The sequence below is a fragment of the Aspergillus stella-maris genome (assembly GCF_047715825.1).
Source record: "Aspergillus stella-maris strain CBS 113639 unplaced genomic scaffold BDV14scaffold_32, whole genome shotgun sequence".
NCBI lineage: Eukaryota > Fungi > Ascomycota > Eurotiomycetes > Eurotiales > Aspergillaceae > Aspergillus > Aspergillus stella-maris.
The window spans coordinates 268,626-287,688 of record NW_027396826.1 but is presented as its reverse complement, the minus strand read 5'-3'; the positions used below and the strand labels follow the sequence as shown (position 1 = coordinate 287,688).

General features: G+C 51.6%; 6 protein-coding genes across 6 annotated transcripts; 3 read left to right on the top strand and 3 right to left on the bottom strand.

Moving 5' to 3' along the window:
- Positions 1–223: 223 nt before the first annotated feature.
- BDV14DRAFT_200846 (Hydantoinase/oxoprolinase-domain-containing protein) lies at positions 224–4,300 on the top strand (the record flags this gene model as incomplete). The annotated part of the gene is made up of 1 exon (XM_073773598.1): positions 224–4,300. One exon carries the CDS (start codon positions 224–226, stop codon positions 4,298–4,300), a length of 4,077 nt encoding a protein of 1,358 aa, XP_073627525.1.
- A 61-nt stretch (positions 4,301–4,361) lies between these two features.
- On the bottom strand, positions 4,362–7,508 carry BDV14DRAFT_76163 (uncharacterized protein). The gene is made up of 6 exons (XM_073777457.1): positions 7,023–7,508; positions 6,619–6,957; positions 6,406–6,558; positions 6,287–6,360; positions 5,716–6,240; positions 4,362–5,655 (listed from the first exon to the last, which is right to left on the bottom strand). The coding sequence occupies exons 1-6, from the start codon at positions 7,051–7,053 to the stop codon at positions 4,582–4,584; spliced, it is 2,196 nt and encodes a 731-aa protein (XP_073627524.1). The 5' UTR covers positions 7,054–7,508; the 3' UTR covers positions 4,362–4,581.
- Positions 7,509–8,043: 535 nt separating this feature from the next.
- BDV14DRAFT_209307 (class I SAM-dependent methyltransferase) lies at positions 8,044–9,090 on the bottom strand (the record flags this gene model as incomplete). The annotated part of the gene is made up of 3 exons (XM_073775613.1): positions 8,044–8,559; positions 8,624–8,908; positions 8,959–9,090. 3 exons carry the CDS (start codon positions 9,088–9,090, stop codon positions 8,200–8,202), a joined length of 777 nt encoding a protein of 258 aa, XP_073627523.1. The 3' UTR covers positions 8,044–8,199.
- Positions 9,091–10,175: 1,085 nt separating this feature from the next.
- Positions 10,176–11,618, top strand: BDV14DRAFT_209303 (uncharacterized protein; the record flags this gene model as incomplete). Its single annotated transcript, XM_073775612.1, has 5 exons — positions 10,176–10,280; positions 10,321–10,568; positions 10,688–10,772; positions 10,907–11,109; positions 11,189–11,618. The coding sequence occupies 5 exons, from the start codon at positions 10,176–10,178 to the stop codon at positions 11,526–11,528; spliced, it is 981 nt and encodes a 326-aa protein (XP_073627522.1). The 3' UTR covers positions 11,529–11,618.
- Positions 11,619–12,777: 1,159 nt separating this feature from the next.
- Positions 12,778–15,576, top strand: BDV14DRAFT_174778 (serine/threonine-protein kinase). The gene has a single exon (XM_073768953.1). The coding sequence runs from the start codon at positions 13,177–13,179 to the stop codon at positions 15,088–15,090; it is 1,914 nt and encodes a 637-aa protein (XP_073627521.1). The 5' UTR covers positions 12,778–13,176; the 3' UTR covers positions 15,091–15,576.
- A 590-nt stretch (positions 15,577–16,166) lies between these two features.
- Positions 16,167–18,614, bottom strand: BDV14DRAFT_76076 (alternative NADH-dehydrogenase). Its single transcript, XM_073777455.1, has 4 exons — positions 18,096–18,614; positions 17,662–18,000; positions 16,637–17,608; positions 16,167–16,566 (listed from the first exon to the last, which is right to left on the bottom strand). Exons 1-4 carry the CDS (start codon positions 18,454–18,456, stop codon positions 16,493–16,495), a joined length of 1,746 nt encoding a protein of 581 aa, XP_073627520.1. The 5' UTR covers positions 18,457–18,614; the 3' UTR covers positions 16,167–16,492.
- Positions 18,615–19,063: the final 449 nt, after the last annotated feature.

Here is a 19,063-nt window from a genome sequence, read left to right as displayed (position 1 = left end):
TGGAGAACACACGGAGTATACTATGCGATAAGTTGATTCATAGCTCCAGCACATGTACGGAGTACGTATGCCTTCCGTAGATAGCACCACCTATCGTATGCCCCTCACCCCGGCCTCTTTATTAGTGCCTCCCCCTCATCCCTGTTCCGGTTCCCCTCTGCCACATGCAAAGTCTCTCATTTTCTACCCTCCTTTTTCTTACCTTCATACCAATTGAGTCGTGATGCCATCCGTAACATCAGACCAGGACGGCTACCGTCTTGGAGCCGACGTTGGTGGCACTTTCACAGACGTATACGCCTTCACACCGGACAACCAAGTCGCGCGCGCAAAGGTCCCTACGACGGTCGAAGATCAAAGTATTGGAATCAAGAACGGTATTCGCAAGGTTCAGCAGCAGCTGAAGGAGCGCTTTGACTGGGACGGCAAGTTCCAATTTATTCACCATGGCACAACGGTCGCCACGAACGCCGTGCTCGAAGGCAAGGGCGCAAAGACGGGCCTTATCGTAACGGCCGGACACAAGGATATCCTTGCCGTTAGACGGTCGCAGATCCCTGGAGGCCTGGGGGCTTGGTTGCACTATACCCCGCCGGATCCCATTGTGCCGCTGGAACGGGTCATACAATGTCAGGAGCGGATGTCTGTTGATGGAAAGACGGTCAATGGTGTGGATGTTGATGCGTTGAGAGCTGATTTGAAGGCATGGGCTGGTAAAGACAGGCCCGAGGCCGTGGGTATCTCATTGCTCAACTCGCACTCCAATGCCAAGCATGAGGTCGTGGTCGCGGGCTTGGTCCGTGAGGTGCTTGGTGATGATATGACAATCATCTCCTCCAGCGATGTGCTTCGTGAAGTTGGCGAGTATGAGAGAACAGTCACAACATGTACCAATGCCCTCGTTAAGCCTGTCGTTCAAACCTACCTCACCAACCTCCAAGACCTACTGGCAGAAGATGGAAACACAATTCGTATTCTCAAGTCGGATGGTGGGTTGACGAGCTTGGGTCTGGCTGGAGAACTGCCGGTCAATATCCTCATGTCAGGTCCTGCCGGAGGTGTGCAGGGTGTCGCGGATGTCGTTACGAGAAATACCCCCTATAAGAACTTGATCACTTTCGACATGGGTGGAACGTCGACTGATGTCGCCATCATCCACCAAGGGAAGCCTCAGCTTCGTCGTGAGACCGTAGTCGGCTCCCTCACTGTTCGCTCGCCGGCTGTCGACATTCGGACTGTAGGAGCCGGTGGCGGTTCCATCGCCAAGTATATGAGCATCACTGAGACGATGCGAGTTGGTCCAGAAAGTGCAGGTGCTAGCCCTGGACCTGCTTCCTACAACAAGGGAGGAAGCGAACCCACTGTTACGGATGCCAACCTCGTGCTGGGTTACCTTCCCGAAACTCTTCTCGGAGGAGACTTCACTCTGAATGTCGAGGCTGCGTTGGCCGCTGTCGGAGACATCGCCAAGCAGATGAAGCTGTCAGTGACTCAGACCGCCGAAGATATCGTCAATCTCGTCAATGAGACCATGTACGGAGCGTTGCGCTTGGTCTCTGTCGAGCAAGGCTATGACCCTAAGGAGTTTGCTCTCGTTGCTTTTGGAGGTGCAGGTCCGCTCCACGCAAACGCTGTAGGCAAGCTTCTCGGGGCCTGGCCAGTCATTGTCCCTCCATCACCAGGAACTCTCTGTGCCCTAGGTGATGCCACAACGAGACTAAGCCACTCCCAATCACTCTCCTTCATCCACCTGCTCTCGACCACAACCTCGAAGCAAGTCAAGGAGCAGTTCGACCACCTCGAACAAACATGCCGGGAAACAATGCAAGCCTCAAACTCCGGTCTGCCAATGAAGTTGAACTTGGGTTACCACCTTGATCTCCGCTACCGTGGCCAGGCACTAAACCTGACCGTTGAGCTCGATGCTCAGGATCTGCTTCTGGAAGACGCCCCATGGAGAGAGGTGCTGCAGGCAAAGTTTGACCAGCTCCATGAGCAGCAATTCAAGTACTGCCTCCCCAACTTTGAGCTCGAGCTGATGCGCCTTGAGGTTGTCTCTGTCGATGCTTCCCCTGGTATTGACATTCCTCAGCTTAGCAAGGCCTTGTCAGCCGAACCACCGGCGGAGGCACTGGTCTCGAAGAAGCAGATTGTTATTGAGGGACAGACGCTCGAGGCTACGCTCTGGGACCGTGAGAAGATCAGCCGTCAGGGTGTACGTGTTGATGGACCTGCTATTATCACGGAGCTGGACAGCAACACTCTCATCCTGCCGGGATGCTACGGAGAGATTGATTCCATCGGAAACATCCTCATCCGTCCAAATGAGACGGCAAAAGAGCAAACTAAGGATGAGACGGCTGAGCAGGCATTGGAAATCGTGCAGTCGACGCCTCTGATTCCGACTCTGGTCGCCTCCGCTCTTGCCTCTATCCGCAGCGAAATGGACACTCTCATGCTCCGCTGTAGTATGTCACCTGCTATTCGTGAGCAGCAGGACGAGTTCAACGTCATTACCACCGCCGACGGCAAGATGCTTGTGGGTCAATTCGGCAGTTTCATCACCCAGTTCCTAAGAGCTTGGAAAGGAACAATCGAGGAAGGCGATGTTTTCATCACCAACGACACATATATGATTGAAGGAGCCGTGACGCACTTGAACGATGTTATTGTCCTCCTGCCCATCTTCTATGAGCACAGACTCATCGGTTGGGCGTCTCAGTTCGGCCACTTGACTGATGTTGGAGGTATCGTCCCGGGTAGTATGTCCATCAATGCCTCGTCCATCTTCGACGATGGCGTCCAAATCCCCTGCATCAAGCTCTATGCAAAGGGAACCATGAACACCGACTTGGTTGACCTGCTTTGTCGCAACTCCCGCCAGCCAGACTGGTACCGGTCCGACCTAATGGCCATTATCGCCGCGTGTCGCACAGCTTCCAGTCGTGTCTGCGAGCTCATCGTACGTTTCGGATGCGAGATCTACCTCGCCGCATGCTCGGAGCTGCTCCTGCGCAACCGTACCGCCATGACCAAGATTATTGAAACCGACTTCGGTGATGAACCCAGCACATTCACTGACTTTGTCGATGATGATGGCCACGGCATTGGACCCTGGGCACTAACCTGTACAATGACCAAGATCGAGGGCAACAGGCTCCTCTTCGACTGGACCGGCACCTCCCCGCAGAGCGACCACAGTATCAACTTCTACCTCTCCGAAACCATGTTCCGCATGTTCATTGGATACTACATGATTGCCGCCGCTGCTCCAGGAACCGTCATCAACGACGGCTTCCACGACCTCATCGACATCCACATCCCACAGGGCTCAATCCTAAAACCCGTTCGACCCGCCCCTATTTCCTGCCGCACCCATCTCATGGGCCGCACAATGGACGTCATGCAAGCGCTCATCGGACAGAAGAACCCCGTCTACGCGGCCGCCGCAGGCTTCAGTGACTCCCCACACTTCTTCTACTCAGGCTACAAGCCCGACGGCGAATGGTACCAACTATACCAGATTGGATTCGGTGGTGTACCTGCCCGTAATGCAGGCGATGGTCTAGACTGCCACTGTCTGTTCCCGGCAATCAAGTCCATCCCGACGGAGATCATCGAGCTGAACTATCCGCTTCGCATTGAGGCGAACGAGAGCGTCCCCGATAGCGGCGGTCCTGGTTTCTTCCGCGGTGGTAACGCCCAGCGGACGAGCTACCGATTCCTCTCTCGTGGCGAGTTCAGTCTCCACGATGATCGGTGGTTCACGAAGCCGTGGGGTATTCGCGGTGGGAAGCCCGGTGCGCGGTCTAGCAAGATCTTGTACCGCTATTCGCAGTCCGAGAATGCTCCGCCTGTTGAGGTCCTCCCTTCGAAGTGTGATCATGTCCGCGTTGACCCCGGTGACTTGCTCGAGTGGGTGACGTGGGGAGGCGGTGGTCTTGGAGACCCTTACACTCGTCCTGCGGAGAAGGTGGCGCTCGAGGTTCGCCGGAAGCTGGTGACTATCGAGGGTGCTCGCAAGAATTACGGTGTTGTCGTCAACCCTGAGGACCTGAGTGTCGATGAGGCGGCGACTGAAGCACTCAGAAAGGAGCTGGTTGCTGACCGTGGTGAGATTGAAATGGGATATGACCGAGGTGGTACTTTGATGGAGCTGAGGGAGTCTTGTCTGAAGGAGACTGGACTTGTTCCTCCAGAGCCGCAGTGGGATGCCGAGCTCTATGGCCCGCACGTGAGTCTGCCGTATGTCCAGGAATGGTATTCGCGCATGAAGGAAGCCAAGGGATGGGGTCTGTAAATACTAGGTTTTGACTGAAGGGCACACATTTGCTGTACTTACTGTGTTATATGTTTTATGACCCCATGACAATTGATATGCTTGAATGATAAACACAATGGTATTCGTAATATAGCACAGTAAGAAACTAGAAGAAACAGTAGGGAAATTTCACAAGTCCATGGTTCACAGAAGTAATCCAAAAAGGGTATATGCGTCCAGCACATCATTATAGCACCTGGCCAGAAGGTAAAAACATTAGACGCAGTCGTTCAACGGAAGCAAATTGGTCAACAGCCTGTTCATTGACTGGCTGACTTCCGAACTCTCTGAGAGATCCAGTCGGATAACAGAGAGTCCAACTGGCTATTCATCTCTCGCAATCGCTTGCTCTCATCCTTGAACAAGTTGCCAGTGATCGGGTGCTCAGGGCCAGCAGGAGGAATGTTCGTATTGTCATAGACAATAACATATAGATCACGAAGCTCGTTCTCGTCTTCCAAGTATGAGCGCAGACTAGCATCGCTCCAGGTTGGGGTCGGTGCCTCAACTGGTGTTGCCTCAGCGCGTCTACTATCGGTAGTGCCAGCAGGGGATAACGGAGGCGACTCAGGGGAAGGAGGTTGATCTTCTGAAGGCGATATATCAGTGGTCAACCCCGGCACGCTAGGCGAACGCTGGCGCTCCACGGGAGAGGATACGCTGACAGGCGATTCCAGATATGGGTTCTGGAAATCCTGCGGTTGCTTTAGAGCGGGCTTTTGTAGCGGCGATGTTAGAGTAGGATATGCCCGTTGGTTAGGGGGTATTTGACGGTCTCCAGAAGCTCCAATGGGTGACATGGGTGAGATTGGTGACGTTGGTGAAGTAGGCGAAGTGGGCGACGTGGGTTTCTTGGAAGGACTTGGTATACGGACAGAGTTCGACAGACTCTTGTCCGAGTCTTGAGTTCTAGGACGCGATGATCCGGCAATTTCTTCCACTTCGTCGAGCACAACTTGACGTATCGTCTGATCGCGCTGGCTCTCCCTCGGTGGTGCCCTTTCCTTGGGGCTCGATACATCCTCCTTGGGTGAATCCAGGGCAGCGTTTGGTGGCTGCTTCTGTAGTTTGCTGGTTTGTCTTTGCGGCTGTTTCACAGGGCGCGCTTCAGGTGAGGATACTGACTCGGAAGATGTCTTTGGGGTTGGTGACGATCTAGATAATTCTCCCGAGTGTTTCTCCATGTCTTCACCATCCTCGTCGGCTGACTTGGATTTCTTGTCCTTCCTCTTGAACAAGCCACTGAGCATCCCTGGTTTCTTGTCCTTCCGCTTCTTCTCCTCCTTCTTCTCGTTAGAGTTGACTTTATCAAGCGCTTCGAAGCTAATGCGGGGCTATATTACCGGGGGTAGTCAGCAGCTATTCAAAACCAAAAGGGAACCGGTTGAACACACCTCTCTTGGTTCATTCGAGGCACCCTCGTCACGCAAGAGATTTGGAGTCAGAGAAATCTTCTTGGTCTCAGCAGCATCATCCTTGAAGAATGAGTCGGTGTTCCTAATCGTGCCATTTCTTGACCTGTTGGCAGTGAGTTCAGAAGACGTAGGAGACAGGGCTTCATCTTGTTCGAAGATCTCCTGGCTTGACCGTTGCTTGTCAGGGCTGGCAGAAACTGGTTCTTGCGGTTCTTGCCCGTTCTGTGCGTCTTCTTTATCACGTTGTGACTTAGGCCGCAGAGGCTCAACAACAATGTCTTGGTTATTCTGCTCCTCTTGTTGTTCGTATTCTTCGCGCGCATATTCGTCGGTGAAAGAAACGTCGTCATCGTCCGCTTCTTCGTCGGTTGAGTAATCAACATCAGAAGCTTCGATGTACGTCGGGCTGGTAAACTGAACAGTCTTCGCATTTCGCCGGCGCATCGCCTTCTTCAGTGGATTTTTCGATTTCTCCAAGTTATCTCCTAACATGGTCGCAGAAAGCTTATTCGGTTAGTCACATTCGAGATTTTGAGAATAGAAAACCTACATCGACATTTCGGTGCTTGTTCAATCGGGCCAATCTCTCCGTAGGCGTCTCTATATGCTCAGCAGGCAGATAACCTATAAATGTTAGCCACGAGCTTGCAATTCCCGGGAATCGCTTACCAATGCTGCCATCTTTGACAATCCGGACAAGCCACCAATAGCTATTGCTGTCATCCAAGAGCACCATGTTATCCCCTTTCGACGCGTTGGCTTGTCCGTCCACAGTCGCAACAAAATTGTGCAGCGCATAAACAAATTCAAAGTTGATATCATCTTGGAAAATCAGTCAAACCACTCGAACAGTCATTCCATTCCTTGTCCTGGGCGACATACCATCATCAATAGAAGGAGAGCTTGATATTTTGTCCATCAGTTCATCGTCCAACAGATCGTCGTCGTCCTCTAAATCGCTGTGCTCCTCATCTTCGCCTTCTGCGCCACCCTCACCCTGCTGAACACCGAGCCCAATCTGAATGTCGTCTGTATCATCGTAGATGTCGACTCCGTCATGGTACCCATCGGGGCCGTGCGCTTTCTCGGTCTTGGAGTCGTGGTTGGCATGGCGAACTTCCTTCTCCTGATGAGGGGCCAGGCCAGTTGCTACGTCCATGTGTACGGCGTGATTATGGTCTTTCGCGGAAGGAGCGTCATGATCTTGAAGGTCGAGCGTATCTAGATACGGAACAAGTTAGAACCCCGATTGCCAAGCCGAAATCAACGTGTGCAGAAATAAATACCAGCTCGCACAATCCGAGGCCTAGAAGACATATTTGCGGTGTTGTGAGGAAGAGACGTGTTGCGGGTTTTCGACAAAGAAACTTAGGAAACCAGGGACCATCGGAAGAAAGGAGTGCAAGTCGGCAGCATCTGAAACTGGAAAGTGAAACCGCAGGATGCAGAGGTCGATGGCGCCTGGAGTAAAAAGGAAGGACCCTTGTAAATATCGAGAACAATTGCTATCGATTTCGCAGAAATGAACGAATGCCACGACCAGCGGCGGGGATTATTGTCAACGATCGGAGCCCAGGAGTTTCGAGCCACAGGACGAATTTCGAGTTGCTCCAAGAGGGGATCAAAGGGAGAAAGTAATCCCAAGAACAAGAAATAGCAGAAGTCAATGAGAAAGAAAAGGAAATAGACCTAGAGCGGCGGCCGAACAAATGTAGCTCGAAGTTCCCCAGACTGTCGAGACATTTGGAAAGGAGAGGACTCCCAGATCAAAGGCTCTCTCCGAATGAAACGCTCCTTGCGCGCGCTTATCCACAGTGCCCCCGTGCGGTGCCTGGGGCGGTTACTGCCGCTAGCCTGGTTGGGCTTAGTCTCACCCAAGCTCATTTTATTGTCGGGACAGGGCCTTCTCCAGTTCCCCTTAGCTATTTTTGTGGACTGTTCTAGCCAGTTGCTCTATTTCAACATGTTTTCTGTTGAAGAATCCGTCTCATACAATCTACTTTCACAATCGGCATCATCGTCGAAGCCTCACGCGCAACCACCGTGACCATTGGTATGTTCGGCTCAACGCGACGATCAACCCCGCGGACGAACCATAATCACGGTCGACGCCACCACCCCTTACCTTTCCAGAGGATATCTACTTCTGCATCTTGGACCGGTTATTGCCCGCTTGCTATCTAGGCTCGACTAAATTTGCATAGCGAGGGTTAAGGCTAGAGGGTTTCAGTGAACTCGCAGAGCTCTCGGGAGCTCACAGGAGCTCAAAGAGCAGGAAAAGAATCGATCAGCAACCTCACGCTGCAGTGCGACTCCGGCCATTGAGGGTACACTACATTGCTCCCTTAATCTCAGAGGAAATCACCATCATGAAGTCTTCTAATCAACGCAAAAACTTGTATCAGAATCTATATACAGAAGTCTTGCGATCCACTCTTGCTCAAGAACCACAACAGCATCCAACTATTCCACCCTCGTGGCGCTCCACCATATGATGCGTATGTTTGCGTCTCCCCATGGTGTATCTTGATTCTTCTTTACCAGATCGTCTTTCATCAACGAAGCTTCCACCTTCCACCGAGTCTGGGTGGCCTTCTCAATGTCATGCCACATGCCCTTTATCGACAGAGCATTATGGCGATACGTGGTACCGTCACGGAAGCCAGCAAGAGGATATTCGCCAGCTAAAACACTGCCCATCTGACGGCCTACGATCATGACCCCAGGCTGATCACGGAGGAGATGCACTAATCGCAATGCAACCTTCAGCTGCGTACCATATTCCCAAAGATGGAGGAGGGAGCTGGCAAACACGATATCTATCTTACCCCCCCAGTGTTTTCGTCAGATTTTCAGTGTCATCATCTTCCATGAGGTTCCCCAAGACGAAGGTTGCGTCTAACCAATCCTTGTCCTTGAATAGCCGGTATCCAAGATCGATGAACGGCTGTTCGAGGTCGAGGCCAAAAAGTTGACTGCCCGGGATACCCTGACTTGCTAGGAAGCGGAGTTCCTGTCCAACGCAGCAGCCGGCATCGAGCAAACCAGCTGAAGGATTGTTTCGCAGATATTCTAGCACGCGCTCATAGAGGGGGTGACTCTTGATGTGGAACGAGAGGAACCGCATCTGGCCTATGCAAGGATATGGACAGATCTTAAAGGCCTCTTCCCGCTGGTGGTAGGGTCAGTCATGGTCAAAGCCACAGACGAAAGGGGACAAACCAGTGTCAGCACATGGGGAAGGACATCCTCGGGTTTCAGGCCACTATATTCCTCCAGCAACTTCTGAGCATCCGAGTTAATGCTCTTGACATCATTTTCGAACCAGAACGGCTTTTTGCTCTCTGCTGCCATGGTTGTTCTCAACGATAAGCAGGCACCAAAGGCAAGACAGATTAAAGAGCTCAGCAAGATGTTTCTTAGATTTTAAAAGAGCAGTACTAATACCTCAGCTTGGAGGGCTGAGCTCCGGCTAGAGGTATCCGGCGGGTGACTGAAGTGGGTACGGCGTTCAGCTGGACGAGAATCAAGCCTTTCAGATCTCGAGCCAGATGCTTGAATTGGAGTCGCTAGCCTGAACCGGCAAAACCTCATGCCTAGAATTAATCTATCTCGCGGAATTGGCTCCTCTGATGCCTGGCTAGAGCCAACGTGGTCGTGGTGCCATTGCGTCCTCAGACCACTACGAGCTAACATCCTGCTAATCAGACGCAGCAGAGAGGCAGAGCGACGTTCGTGATGGACGATTCGACTGTTCCCTTTGTCATTCTCTCTTCCATGGTATTCCACTTCCATTACTCTGTTCTTCTACTCCAACTTTCCCACGATGCTTCTAAACCCGGCCGAACCCGGCAACTATATACTCTGTATGATCCCACATGACATCATCACCGATATCTTTCGCCTAGCACACTATCTTTGGCCGTTCAACAGTCTAAGGCAAATAATGATTATCCTCCTATGTAGATTCTCCAGCTATTCTTAACGAGCTTCCTTATATCCCTAGAGGGCCCTTTGCCAAGTTAGCATAGTATTTTGCAAACCCTCTCTTGTTTTATAAGTAAAATAGAAGAGAGCAAGGTTACCAAGTTACCCAATACTTCTGGGGACGACGCTTATATAGCCCTTAGGCAATGGCAATATCAGCTCCCTCGCCAAGGACGCTCGGACAATTTCAACTTGTTGGTGCCTGGGGAATTCCCCCGCAGCACGTACATTATGGAGATTGGCTGACATTATATCTTAGCAGCGCCTACAATATGCCTGCAGTCAATGAGATGCCGACTTGAATGGGGGCCACAAAAGCTCTCAAATCACAAGGTTTGCGGTGGGAATATGAAAGATTGAACGGGTCGGACCGTCAGTCTCCTGCCTTGCTCTGAGCCTCTGTGTCCCTGGGTAGCTTTTGTTTCTGTCCTTGATGATCTCCATGCACCACGATGAATTCAACAACACTTGAAGGCTGGCAGTTCAATGATAACTCTCGCTCATCGTGGGACATCGTCTGGACGTGTCTGACCACTATATTTGCCTGCTCGTGGACCGTCCTCCACCAGGGTGTCCTCGCGCGCAAACAAATCCCAGGCCCTCATCACCGCTGCGAAGCTCTGGAGCTTTGTTTTCAACTTCCTCACACCCGAGGCAATAGCGTTGAACGCGACCGAGGACCTCTGGCACGTTAGATCGCTCAGAGACCGATGCAATGCCGCCCAGGAGAGCAGAAACCGCAAGACTCACGAGCCTGGCTCGTGGCTCTATTCGCGAACGAGACCGCTCGTTGAAGTCCAGGATGTCAACGATGGCCTCGACTTATACGCTCCTCGCATGGAGTAGTCGGTGCCCCAGTGCTGGGTCGTGCAGATGGGAGGACTGACTTTGGAGACTGAGGATGAATGGATATTCTACGTCCTGCGAGACCAGATCTGCGGCTTCGTTGATGCCTTCGCTAAAGCATTCGGGTGACGGTGAACATCATTGGCAGGGCTAGATACGGTCTATCGATCACTCCATTCGAGTTCATGACTCTGGCGTATATTGTCTGCGCTATTCTGCTCTATGCCGTCTGGTGGGATAAGCCTCAGATTATGACGGTCCCAATCTCAACAGGGGTGCCCTATACACGAAGCTCACTACCACAGGAGATCCGCAGCCTTACCGACGCCTGCGCTAGACGATGGATGCATCGACGAGTCATCCCGCCGAGATGGTCGGAGGATCAATCCTCAGCGTAGGAAAGACGCTAGAGACGGCTGCGGTTGACACGCCGAAGCAGATAAACAGAAGCTGGCGGGGGTTCTCGCTGCGGGACGAGACAATTGTCAATACAGCGGCAGTCTTCCATGGCCTTATTTTTTGCGGAGTTCACGTCGGCGCGTAAGTTCCAGTTCCTGCCCCAGGGATCGCTTATAAGTGGTGACTCTTGACTCGTGATACTAACATACATTACTTCAAGATGGACTTTCGCCTTTCCAACCTCAGCCGAGAGGATCGCGTGGCGAGTCTTTTCCCTGACTGCGTTGGTTATGCTAGTCATCTATTACATCTTGGGCCAGGCACCACTGACTGCTAGATGGCTGAAAACCCGCGGCTTTCCGCTCCCTGCGTACTTTGATAGTATTGTCGACCCGCTGGGCGCATACACCTGGTGGGAGACCATCTTTGCGCTATGGATCGTCCTGGTCTATATCATTGCTCGCTTTGGCATGATCGCCCTTGTTCTGTCCTCCCTGAGAGCGCTTCCAAGCGACGCCTACATAGCGGTGGACTGGCTGGCGTCTATTCCGCATATATGATATTATTATTACGACTGTAGTAGGCTTTCATCAATATCTTACGGATCCGGGGAAGAAAGAAAATCTCGGAGCTCAAAATGCAGACGACAGTCCCATAACGACAGACGGAGAAGCCCTCCGGTATCGTAGCCAGAAGCAGATCCCTGCCTTTATCCATTCTTTAGACCAGGCAAAAAGGCACCTTCTTCGATCAAGTTGTTATGACTTGGTTTGCCGCAGCAAAACTCTTTTTCGGCGAATGACCTGTTGGTGACATCTCCAGAGAACAGGTCAGAGGCCCCTTGCTTCCAATGCCGTAGCAGTGCAGAAGAAACGAAGATGTCTGTCTCCCGCCTCAGGCTGGCATTTGATTAGGTAGACAAAATGCCAGATGAAACAGGCTAACGGAGTACGAAATTCCCTGCAAACTTCAAACTCTGGTTCATTGTCAGATACACTTCCATTGAGCCTCAAAAGTAAGAATCGCGGTCCGAGCCCTTGGTATCTACTCTAGTTGCTTCAAGAATTAGTGCAGTTCTAGCGTTGAATCCAGCAGCGTTATCTACGAATCCTCATTTGCAGGCATGACTGTATCGTAGTCAACCTGCAGTGAGGAGAGATGCAGACTACTGTAGCGCGAGCCGGCGTTAGTAGGAATTTCCCCAGAACCGAGATACGCGCATGCGATGTAGATAGGCTACTATTCTTGGTCCCCGAAGGATTGTTGGTAAGACAAAGCAATTTGTGATTGCATATCTCATATCACTCCATGAGGTCTTGCCACATTTGCTGCGTCACCGAGCTTTCCGGCTGCCTGTTGCACTGCCATGTTTGCTGAGTGCTAAATGGAGATCTGTTGGAGTCAGAAATCGGGCGTTGATCTCAAAAAAATTTTCAGCCGGCAAATAAGAAAGAAGGCTATTAATATCACGTTATTATACTTGAGCAGCTGCAGTTTGCGCGCCGTCTGGTTGGGTCGAGTCAGGCAGGGAGGGCGTCAAGCATCCCAACAGCGTGTGTTAGAATTGGAGAAGGCGGCTTGATGACGTCGCCCTACATAAAGGGGTCCGAAGGATTATTCTATAGAATAATAGCGTGGAGTAATCTAATTGTATACAGCATACGAAGCGTGCAGAAGTCGTCCGTAGTAGTAAGGCAGAGAGAAGCGCAAGACACACCGGAATGACTAATGAGGAATGAGTGAGTCGACTTGTTCCCCTCCTTCATCCTTATAAGTCGCTGCCTCCGTTTTCTCCCGATCGCCTGTCTTGTCACCAACTCCACGCCTTGTTCTTTCACTCCAACCTTCAACCTTCCTTCTCTTCTCCTCCACTTCGATTTCGTCAAAGAAAATTCCTTGACCTAATTTCTCTCTGTCCACCAACGAGAATTCTCTTTATAAATACCTTTCCTCCACAGGTACCCCATCCTTCCCCCAGCCCCAGCACCCTTTGGGTTTAGTTTCTCTTTATCGGCGGCTCCGATAGTCGATAAGATACTCCACATCACATCCACATCATCACTCGACTTTGATCTTTTTCTCATCTTCTTCCTGCCCTACGTCTTGATATCAACAATTACTGCGCAAGCCTACAACGCACTTGACTTTTTCCTCGCTTCATGATATTCATCACCATCTTCAGGTCTTCTTTGTGCTCTCCATGAGGGCATGGCGACCGCACAGAGAAGCCACAGGTCGCCCGGTCTGAGGATCGAGACTTCCTTCCAGCAAGCGTCAGGGAACCGCTGGCGCGATGGCGAGCGACACGGAGAGCGGAGGGAGGCTGATGATCGAGCTGGTAACGAGGGCGACCGTACCAACATCTCTCACGATTATGACGCACACCGTTGCGGTACTGATGAAGAAAGCAGTGTATTGAGCAGCCTTCACTCCTCGACACCACCCATCTCAGTCCCGCGTCAAGACGGTAGTTCGAGTCACGATGATATCCCTCACAAGCCGGAGGACGCTCTCGCTTCCTCGCCCTTTGACTCATTCTTCCAACAAGAACAGTTATCGCCCATCGACTCTGACTCGAACGGTGCCAGAAATCATCAGTCACCTGATAGGCAGCTGTCGCAGAGCGAGAAGGTGAATCGGGCCCGGAGATTTCAGCCGCAGCGAACGTCGAGTCTTCGAAATATACTTCCTCAGGATGATGACGGCATCACGGAGGGCATCAGTCAGCTGGGATTCAGTCCCGACCCCAGACGATACCATGCCCGGAGAGCAGCTCCGGCGGGATTGCCACGCGATAACCTCCCTGCGAGCCCGAACGGCGACCGACCTACCTCTCTTACGACTGTTTCAACGATGTCACCCATCATGGACGAAGTACGAACACCCTCGGATGGCTCTCGAGGCATGCTATCACCCATCTGCATGTCTTCGCCAACACAGACGTACCACTCTCCCGAAGATCGAAGCGCCTCATGGTCCGGCGCATCTGCCACCCCATTCGGCAGCATACCAGCACGCTATAGGAGCTCTACAAACTCACGATCCCGCCGCTCAACCGCCTCGAGCGGGAAATCGCCAGCAAGCACTTTTCTGTCTATGTGGAGTACGCGTGAAGAATCGCCACCGAAGCCCGACGACGAGGGCCAAGTGGTCGGCGGTGAATACGTTCTTGGAGGAGACATTGGCTCTGGTGGTTTCAGCGTCGTCAAAGAAGCTTTCAAATTCGAAGAAGGCCGCAAGAAGAAGCGGCTCGCCGTGAAGATCGTTAAGAAACACATCGCCGACAAGAGCGAACGAGAGAACGATGCGGCCCAAGCTGAATTCGACCACGAAGTGCGTGTTTGGCGGTACCTCACTCACCCGCACGTCCTGTCGCTCGATGCCGTCTATGAGACGGAGTATGCCACGTTCTGCTTCACGAAGCTCCACATTGGCGGCACTCTTTTCGACCTCGTCCGCCAAAACCGCCAAAACCACCGCACCCTATCCCTCGATCTTGCGAAGAAATATACACATCAACTTGCGTGCGCCCTGCGATACCTGCACGAAGATGCGCGAGTAGTGCACCGGGATATCAAATTGGAGAACTGCCTGTTGGATCCTGTCAAACTACCAGATGGTACTCAAACATCAAACCTTGTGGTATGCGATTTTGGAATGGCCGAATGGATCAACCTGGACAACGAGGACGCGGAGCCCTACGAGAACGGAGACCGTCCACCACTCAGAAACATCGGACCTTCCGATACAAGTACCAGCATCGCAGGTAGTCTCGAATACGCCTCTCCAGAGCTACTCGACTCAGCGTCTGGAATCATCGATCCGTCAGTCGACATCTGGGCCTTCGGAGTCATTGTCTTCACGCTCATTGTCGGCTCACGACCATTCCAAGACTCCTTCCAACCCCGTCTTGTATCCAATATCCGCGGCGGAATCTGGGACAAGGAATCTGTCCTTGGTGATGGAAGCGACTCCGAAGCACGCCGCGACGCACTCGAACTCATCACAAACTGCCTAGAGATGGACTACCGCAAGCGCTGGACCGCCCGCGATATCCTCTCTTCTCGATTTGTAGCGGAATTCGCCGCCGACAGCCCATCTGATAACGTCTGGAAGCTATAAACGTCTTTCTACGTCCTACCGCACCACGACCTCCACTTCCATACTCCGACATTTCACCACAAAATTCAGCCACGACCTCACGACCTATCTATCTATCTACTATCTCTCGAGCGCTGGTGTTTGGGTCTAAGATTTTGCGATACCCTGCTCTTTTCCACAATGCTGTTTAGCACTCAACTCTTTCTCGATATTTTTTCTCGATATTCTATCATAAAGGAACTCAAAAACGGATCGGATTGTCCTTTTTTTTTTTTGCCCAATCGATTTCAACAAGCAAGGCGTTCTGTTATTTGAGGCTTTCGGTCTCGCTTCGGTTTGGTTCATGTACTGTACTTATATACCAGGATGTGCACTACTTCTTTTGCTCTTGCGTTTGTTGAACATGTATACTTGATGGTCTTATAATAAACGCGATCAATCTGTGATGCAGTCATATACTCAGGTTCCCACAAAAGTTGATCTTCAAAGTCGTAGGCGGACTTCAAGCGAGCTCCAGCAGAGACTTGCATACAATAGAAGTACTTTGCAGCAGCGCAATAGGCATTCCGTACCGGTAACCTCAGTGAAACGCCAGTATCGGCGCGAAGTCAGATAAAGAAAAAAGACACGACGTAGAATCCGTCCTGCCTACCATATCGTTCTTAAATCGAAGAATCCAAGAGCAAGTGGTTTTCAAAGTTCCCTGCTACTGATATCCCGGTTTCTACTCGTGATAGGTCAAGGATTAAATTACCAGGTTTTGAGAGGTTGAAGTCGAATGGGTAAATGATATTGAGACACGAAATAGGAATAAAAAGTAAGGTAAGCAGAAATTCAAGGAAAAGAAAAAGATAATCACTCCGTACTATTATCGAGATACAAAGTACAAAAGAGAAAACAAAGAAACGAGAGGAAAAGCAAGTCTATGCGCGGGAAAAAAAAAAAATATACCAGCAAGTACAACCCAGTCTATCAGTATCCAATCGTACATGAGATGGTAATCCAGGTGGAAGAGTAAGAAAAAGGAAAAGAAGCAAAAACACGGATCGAAATTCTCCAATCGATCGGTTTGCTTGCTGCCTTTCCTTGTAATTTTCTTTTTTTTTTTTTTGTTTCAATGGCACGAAGATAGAAGAAAATCAGGATGTTTGATCTTTTGATGAGGAGAGCAAGGATTGAGATTTGAGAAGAAACCGGGATATCAAGACAAGACAAAACCGCGCGGCAGGCTCGGTTCGCGCGGCGAAAAGAGGTCGTAGTGGCGTTAAGTGGTACAGAGGAGATAAGAGGGGGATTAGATGAATTTCGGGAGATATTTTGTCGCGCTTGGAATATCATAAACGACGGGCGTATCTATAATTGTTGTACACGGTTCCTAGCATCGATTCGATTCGAGTCCATTGTGAAGCAGGAATTATCGAATTTACTCGCGAGACACGTCACGGCCAAACAGGCGGGCCTTGATCCAGTCGTTGGCGACGAGGACACGGTTGCGGGCTAGATAAGGAATGTCGTGTTAGTTTAAAGTTTGAATTTGAATATGGCTGGATGCAAACAGGATACTTACTGCTGAAGCACATGTTCAAATAAGCGCTACGCCAGAAGAGGTAGGTCATAGTTCCACCACTTGCGATGTTGCCGCTCAGCCAGCTGATATCTGCAACCGCACGCTCCTTTCCGATGTAGGCCATACTTCCCTGGTGGGAGTACTGGAAGGGGCCGATCTGCTTGGTTCTCCGGAGCTGGCGCTGGTTATCGCGGATATCGTCGAAAATGGCGTTGCGCTCCTCCTGGGTCTTGGCGGTTGATTGAGCCTCGGAGAGTCTCTGGAGGTCCTTCTCAATGGCGTCTGTCTTGGCCATGGTGTTGAAGAGGCGGGCGAGGAAAGTACCCTCCTGACTAGCGACCTGGGCAGTAGGGGCGTAGTTGGTGATAGCGCAGTCTCCGACGGCCCAGACGTTCTCGGTGCCGTTAACGACGAGGTACTCGTTGACGGCGAGACCACGGCGAGAGTTCTTTTGGGCGGGGAGCTGGCTCATAAGGTCGCGGACAATGGGGCGGAGAGCGTTACCGGTAGCCCAGACAAGCAGACCGTAAGGAATGGTTTCGAGTTCCTTGGAGCCGTCGGGCTTGGTGATCTCGGCCTCGATGAACTTGTCGGTGACGTTCTTGACCATGGTCTTGGTGCGGATAGTAATGGTCTCCTCCTTGAAGGTCGATTCGGTGTAGTCAATCAGCTGCTTAGAGAACATGGGAAGAACGTTGGGCAGAGCTTCGACGAGAGTAACGCGGAAGTTGTCCTCGATCTCGGGAACCCATTTCCTCAGATCGTGCTCGAAGAAGTCCTGCAGCTCACCAGCGAACTCAACACCGGTCGGGCCACCACCGACGACAACCATGTGCAAGAGACGCTTGATCTCATCCTCGGACTGGTCCTTGAACATAGCAGTCTCGACGCAGTCCATAATGCGCTTACGGATCTTCTGAGCATCACCGACCTCCTTCAGGAAGCAGGAGTTCTCCTTGACACCCTTGATACCTATAAAATACTATCAGTTGGAGTCGCAAACAAAGGGCTGGATCATGACGCACCGAAAGTAGCGTTCTCAGCACCAACACCCATGACGAGCATGTCGAAGGGGACCTCGGTATGGGAGATGTCACCCTTGATTTCAGAGTCATCGCTAATGTACACAACGCGCTTCTCGTAGTCGACCTTGGTGGCTTCGGCTTCGTAGAACTTCACGTAGGCCTTCTTGTGACGGAGAATGCTGCGGATCGGCTCCATGATTGAGCGGTGCTCAACCTGACCCGTAGTGCACGAGGGCAGCAGGGGAGTGAAAAGGAAGTAGTTTCGGGGAGAAATGACGATGACATTGTAGTTCTCGGTGTCGAGCTTCTTCAGAAGGGAAACGGAACCCCATCCAGTTCCTAGAGAATTGTAAAGTTAGCGGAGGTTTTCCTCGATGTCGGTTCCGGCGGGTCCACGCGACAGGTCGGAACACCAAAAATGCCTGTGAACATACCAAGAATCACAAGAGTCTTCTTGTTCGGGTCGGGAACGGTCTGCTCAATGGGATGACGTTGGTCGTAGATGCTGTAAGCAAGGTCACCGACCAGGGCAAGACCAGCCAACAGGGTCAGACGGTAGGTCCAGCGAAAGAAGCGGAAGCGCTTGCGAGGCTTGGGGGCAGGAACCGGAGGAGGAGCATCGGAGTACACGCGGCGGGCAGTGCGCTGAGCAATCTGCTGGGTGATCGATTGTGTTGAGCGTAGAGCCTGGACAGGCGACCGCGTCGTGAGCGACCTGCGCGACAGCGACGCCAATTGCATGGCCGCGGAGGGAGAGGCCATCTTTGACCGGAGAGCCAGCGTACTTCCAACCATGATGAGGCTGTAGTCGCAAAGGACAAGGGGAAGGGTAAAGGGAGGGGGGATTGAGGACGAAGGAGATGACAGTAGATGGATGTGAAGTGATTCACAATCAAATAAGAAATTATGCCAGAATCAAGGTTTTCCTGTCAGCGGTAATAGAACGCCAGTTAAGCTGTTTTGGGCGCGTCGGTGTGGCTCGAGTTGCGATCTTTTTTCAGGAATTTTACCGGTGCGGAACTGCGGATGCCTCAGGATCCACTCAAGCTCTGCTTAGCAACAGTGGACTGGACACTTAACAAAGAAATTGGAGAAGACTCCACGTGAGGGGAACTTTTACTGCTGAGGAGAAAAAGGGCACTCGACTCGAGGGCTCGAGGCTCGGACCTATCTCCGTCCACCACGAGGCTATACGGAGAACCCCCGGGCTGGTGGTCTCAAGCGGTGTACTCCGTGGTGTTGAAGAGACTCACAGACAAGTTCTGGGGAATAGCTTCAATATAAATACGAACATTCAGCATTCCATTCCCCTCAGGAGAGTCGTGAGGAGACAATTGTGGTTGCCCAAGAGAGTGGGTTTGCACAATTCCACTCTCGGGATGCCGATTAACTAGCATCACCA

What these genes read in the sequence shown, in the direction of transcription:
- BDV14DRAFT_76076 (XM_073777455.1), bottom strand. Translation starts at nt 18,456, where the DNA reads ATGGTTGGAAGTACGCTGGCTCTCCGGTCAAAGATGGCCTCTCCCTCC. An exon ending in GAAGACTCTTGTGATTCTTG is followed by an intron (nt 18,001 to 18,095) that starts GTATGTTCACAG and finishes ACAATTCTCTAG; the next exon opens with GAACTGGATGGGGTTCCGTT. An exon ending in TGCTGAGAACGCTACTTTCG is followed by an intron (nt 17,609 to 17,661) that starts GTGCGTCATGAT and finishes AGTATTTTATAG; the next exon opens with GTATCAAGGGTGTCAAGGAG.
- BDV14DRAFT_174778 (XM_073768953.1), top strand. Translation starts at nt 13,177, where the DNA reads ATGGCGACCGCACAGAGAAGCCACAGGTCGCCCGGTCTGAGGATCGAG.
- BDV14DRAFT_76163 (XM_073777457.1), bottom strand. Translation starts at nt 7,053, where the DNA reads ATGTCTTCTAGGCCTCGGATTGTGCGAGCTG. An exon ending in ACAAGCACCGAAATGTCGAT is followed by an intron (nt 6,241 to 6,286) that starts GTAGGTTTTCTA and finishes TAACCGAATAAG; the next exon opens with CTTTCTGCGACCATGTTAGG. An exon ending in CCTCGAATGAACCAAGAGAG is followed by an intron (nt 5,656 to 5,715) that starts GTGTGTTCAACC and finishes CCGGTAATATAG; the next exon opens with CCCCGCATTAGCTTCGAAGC.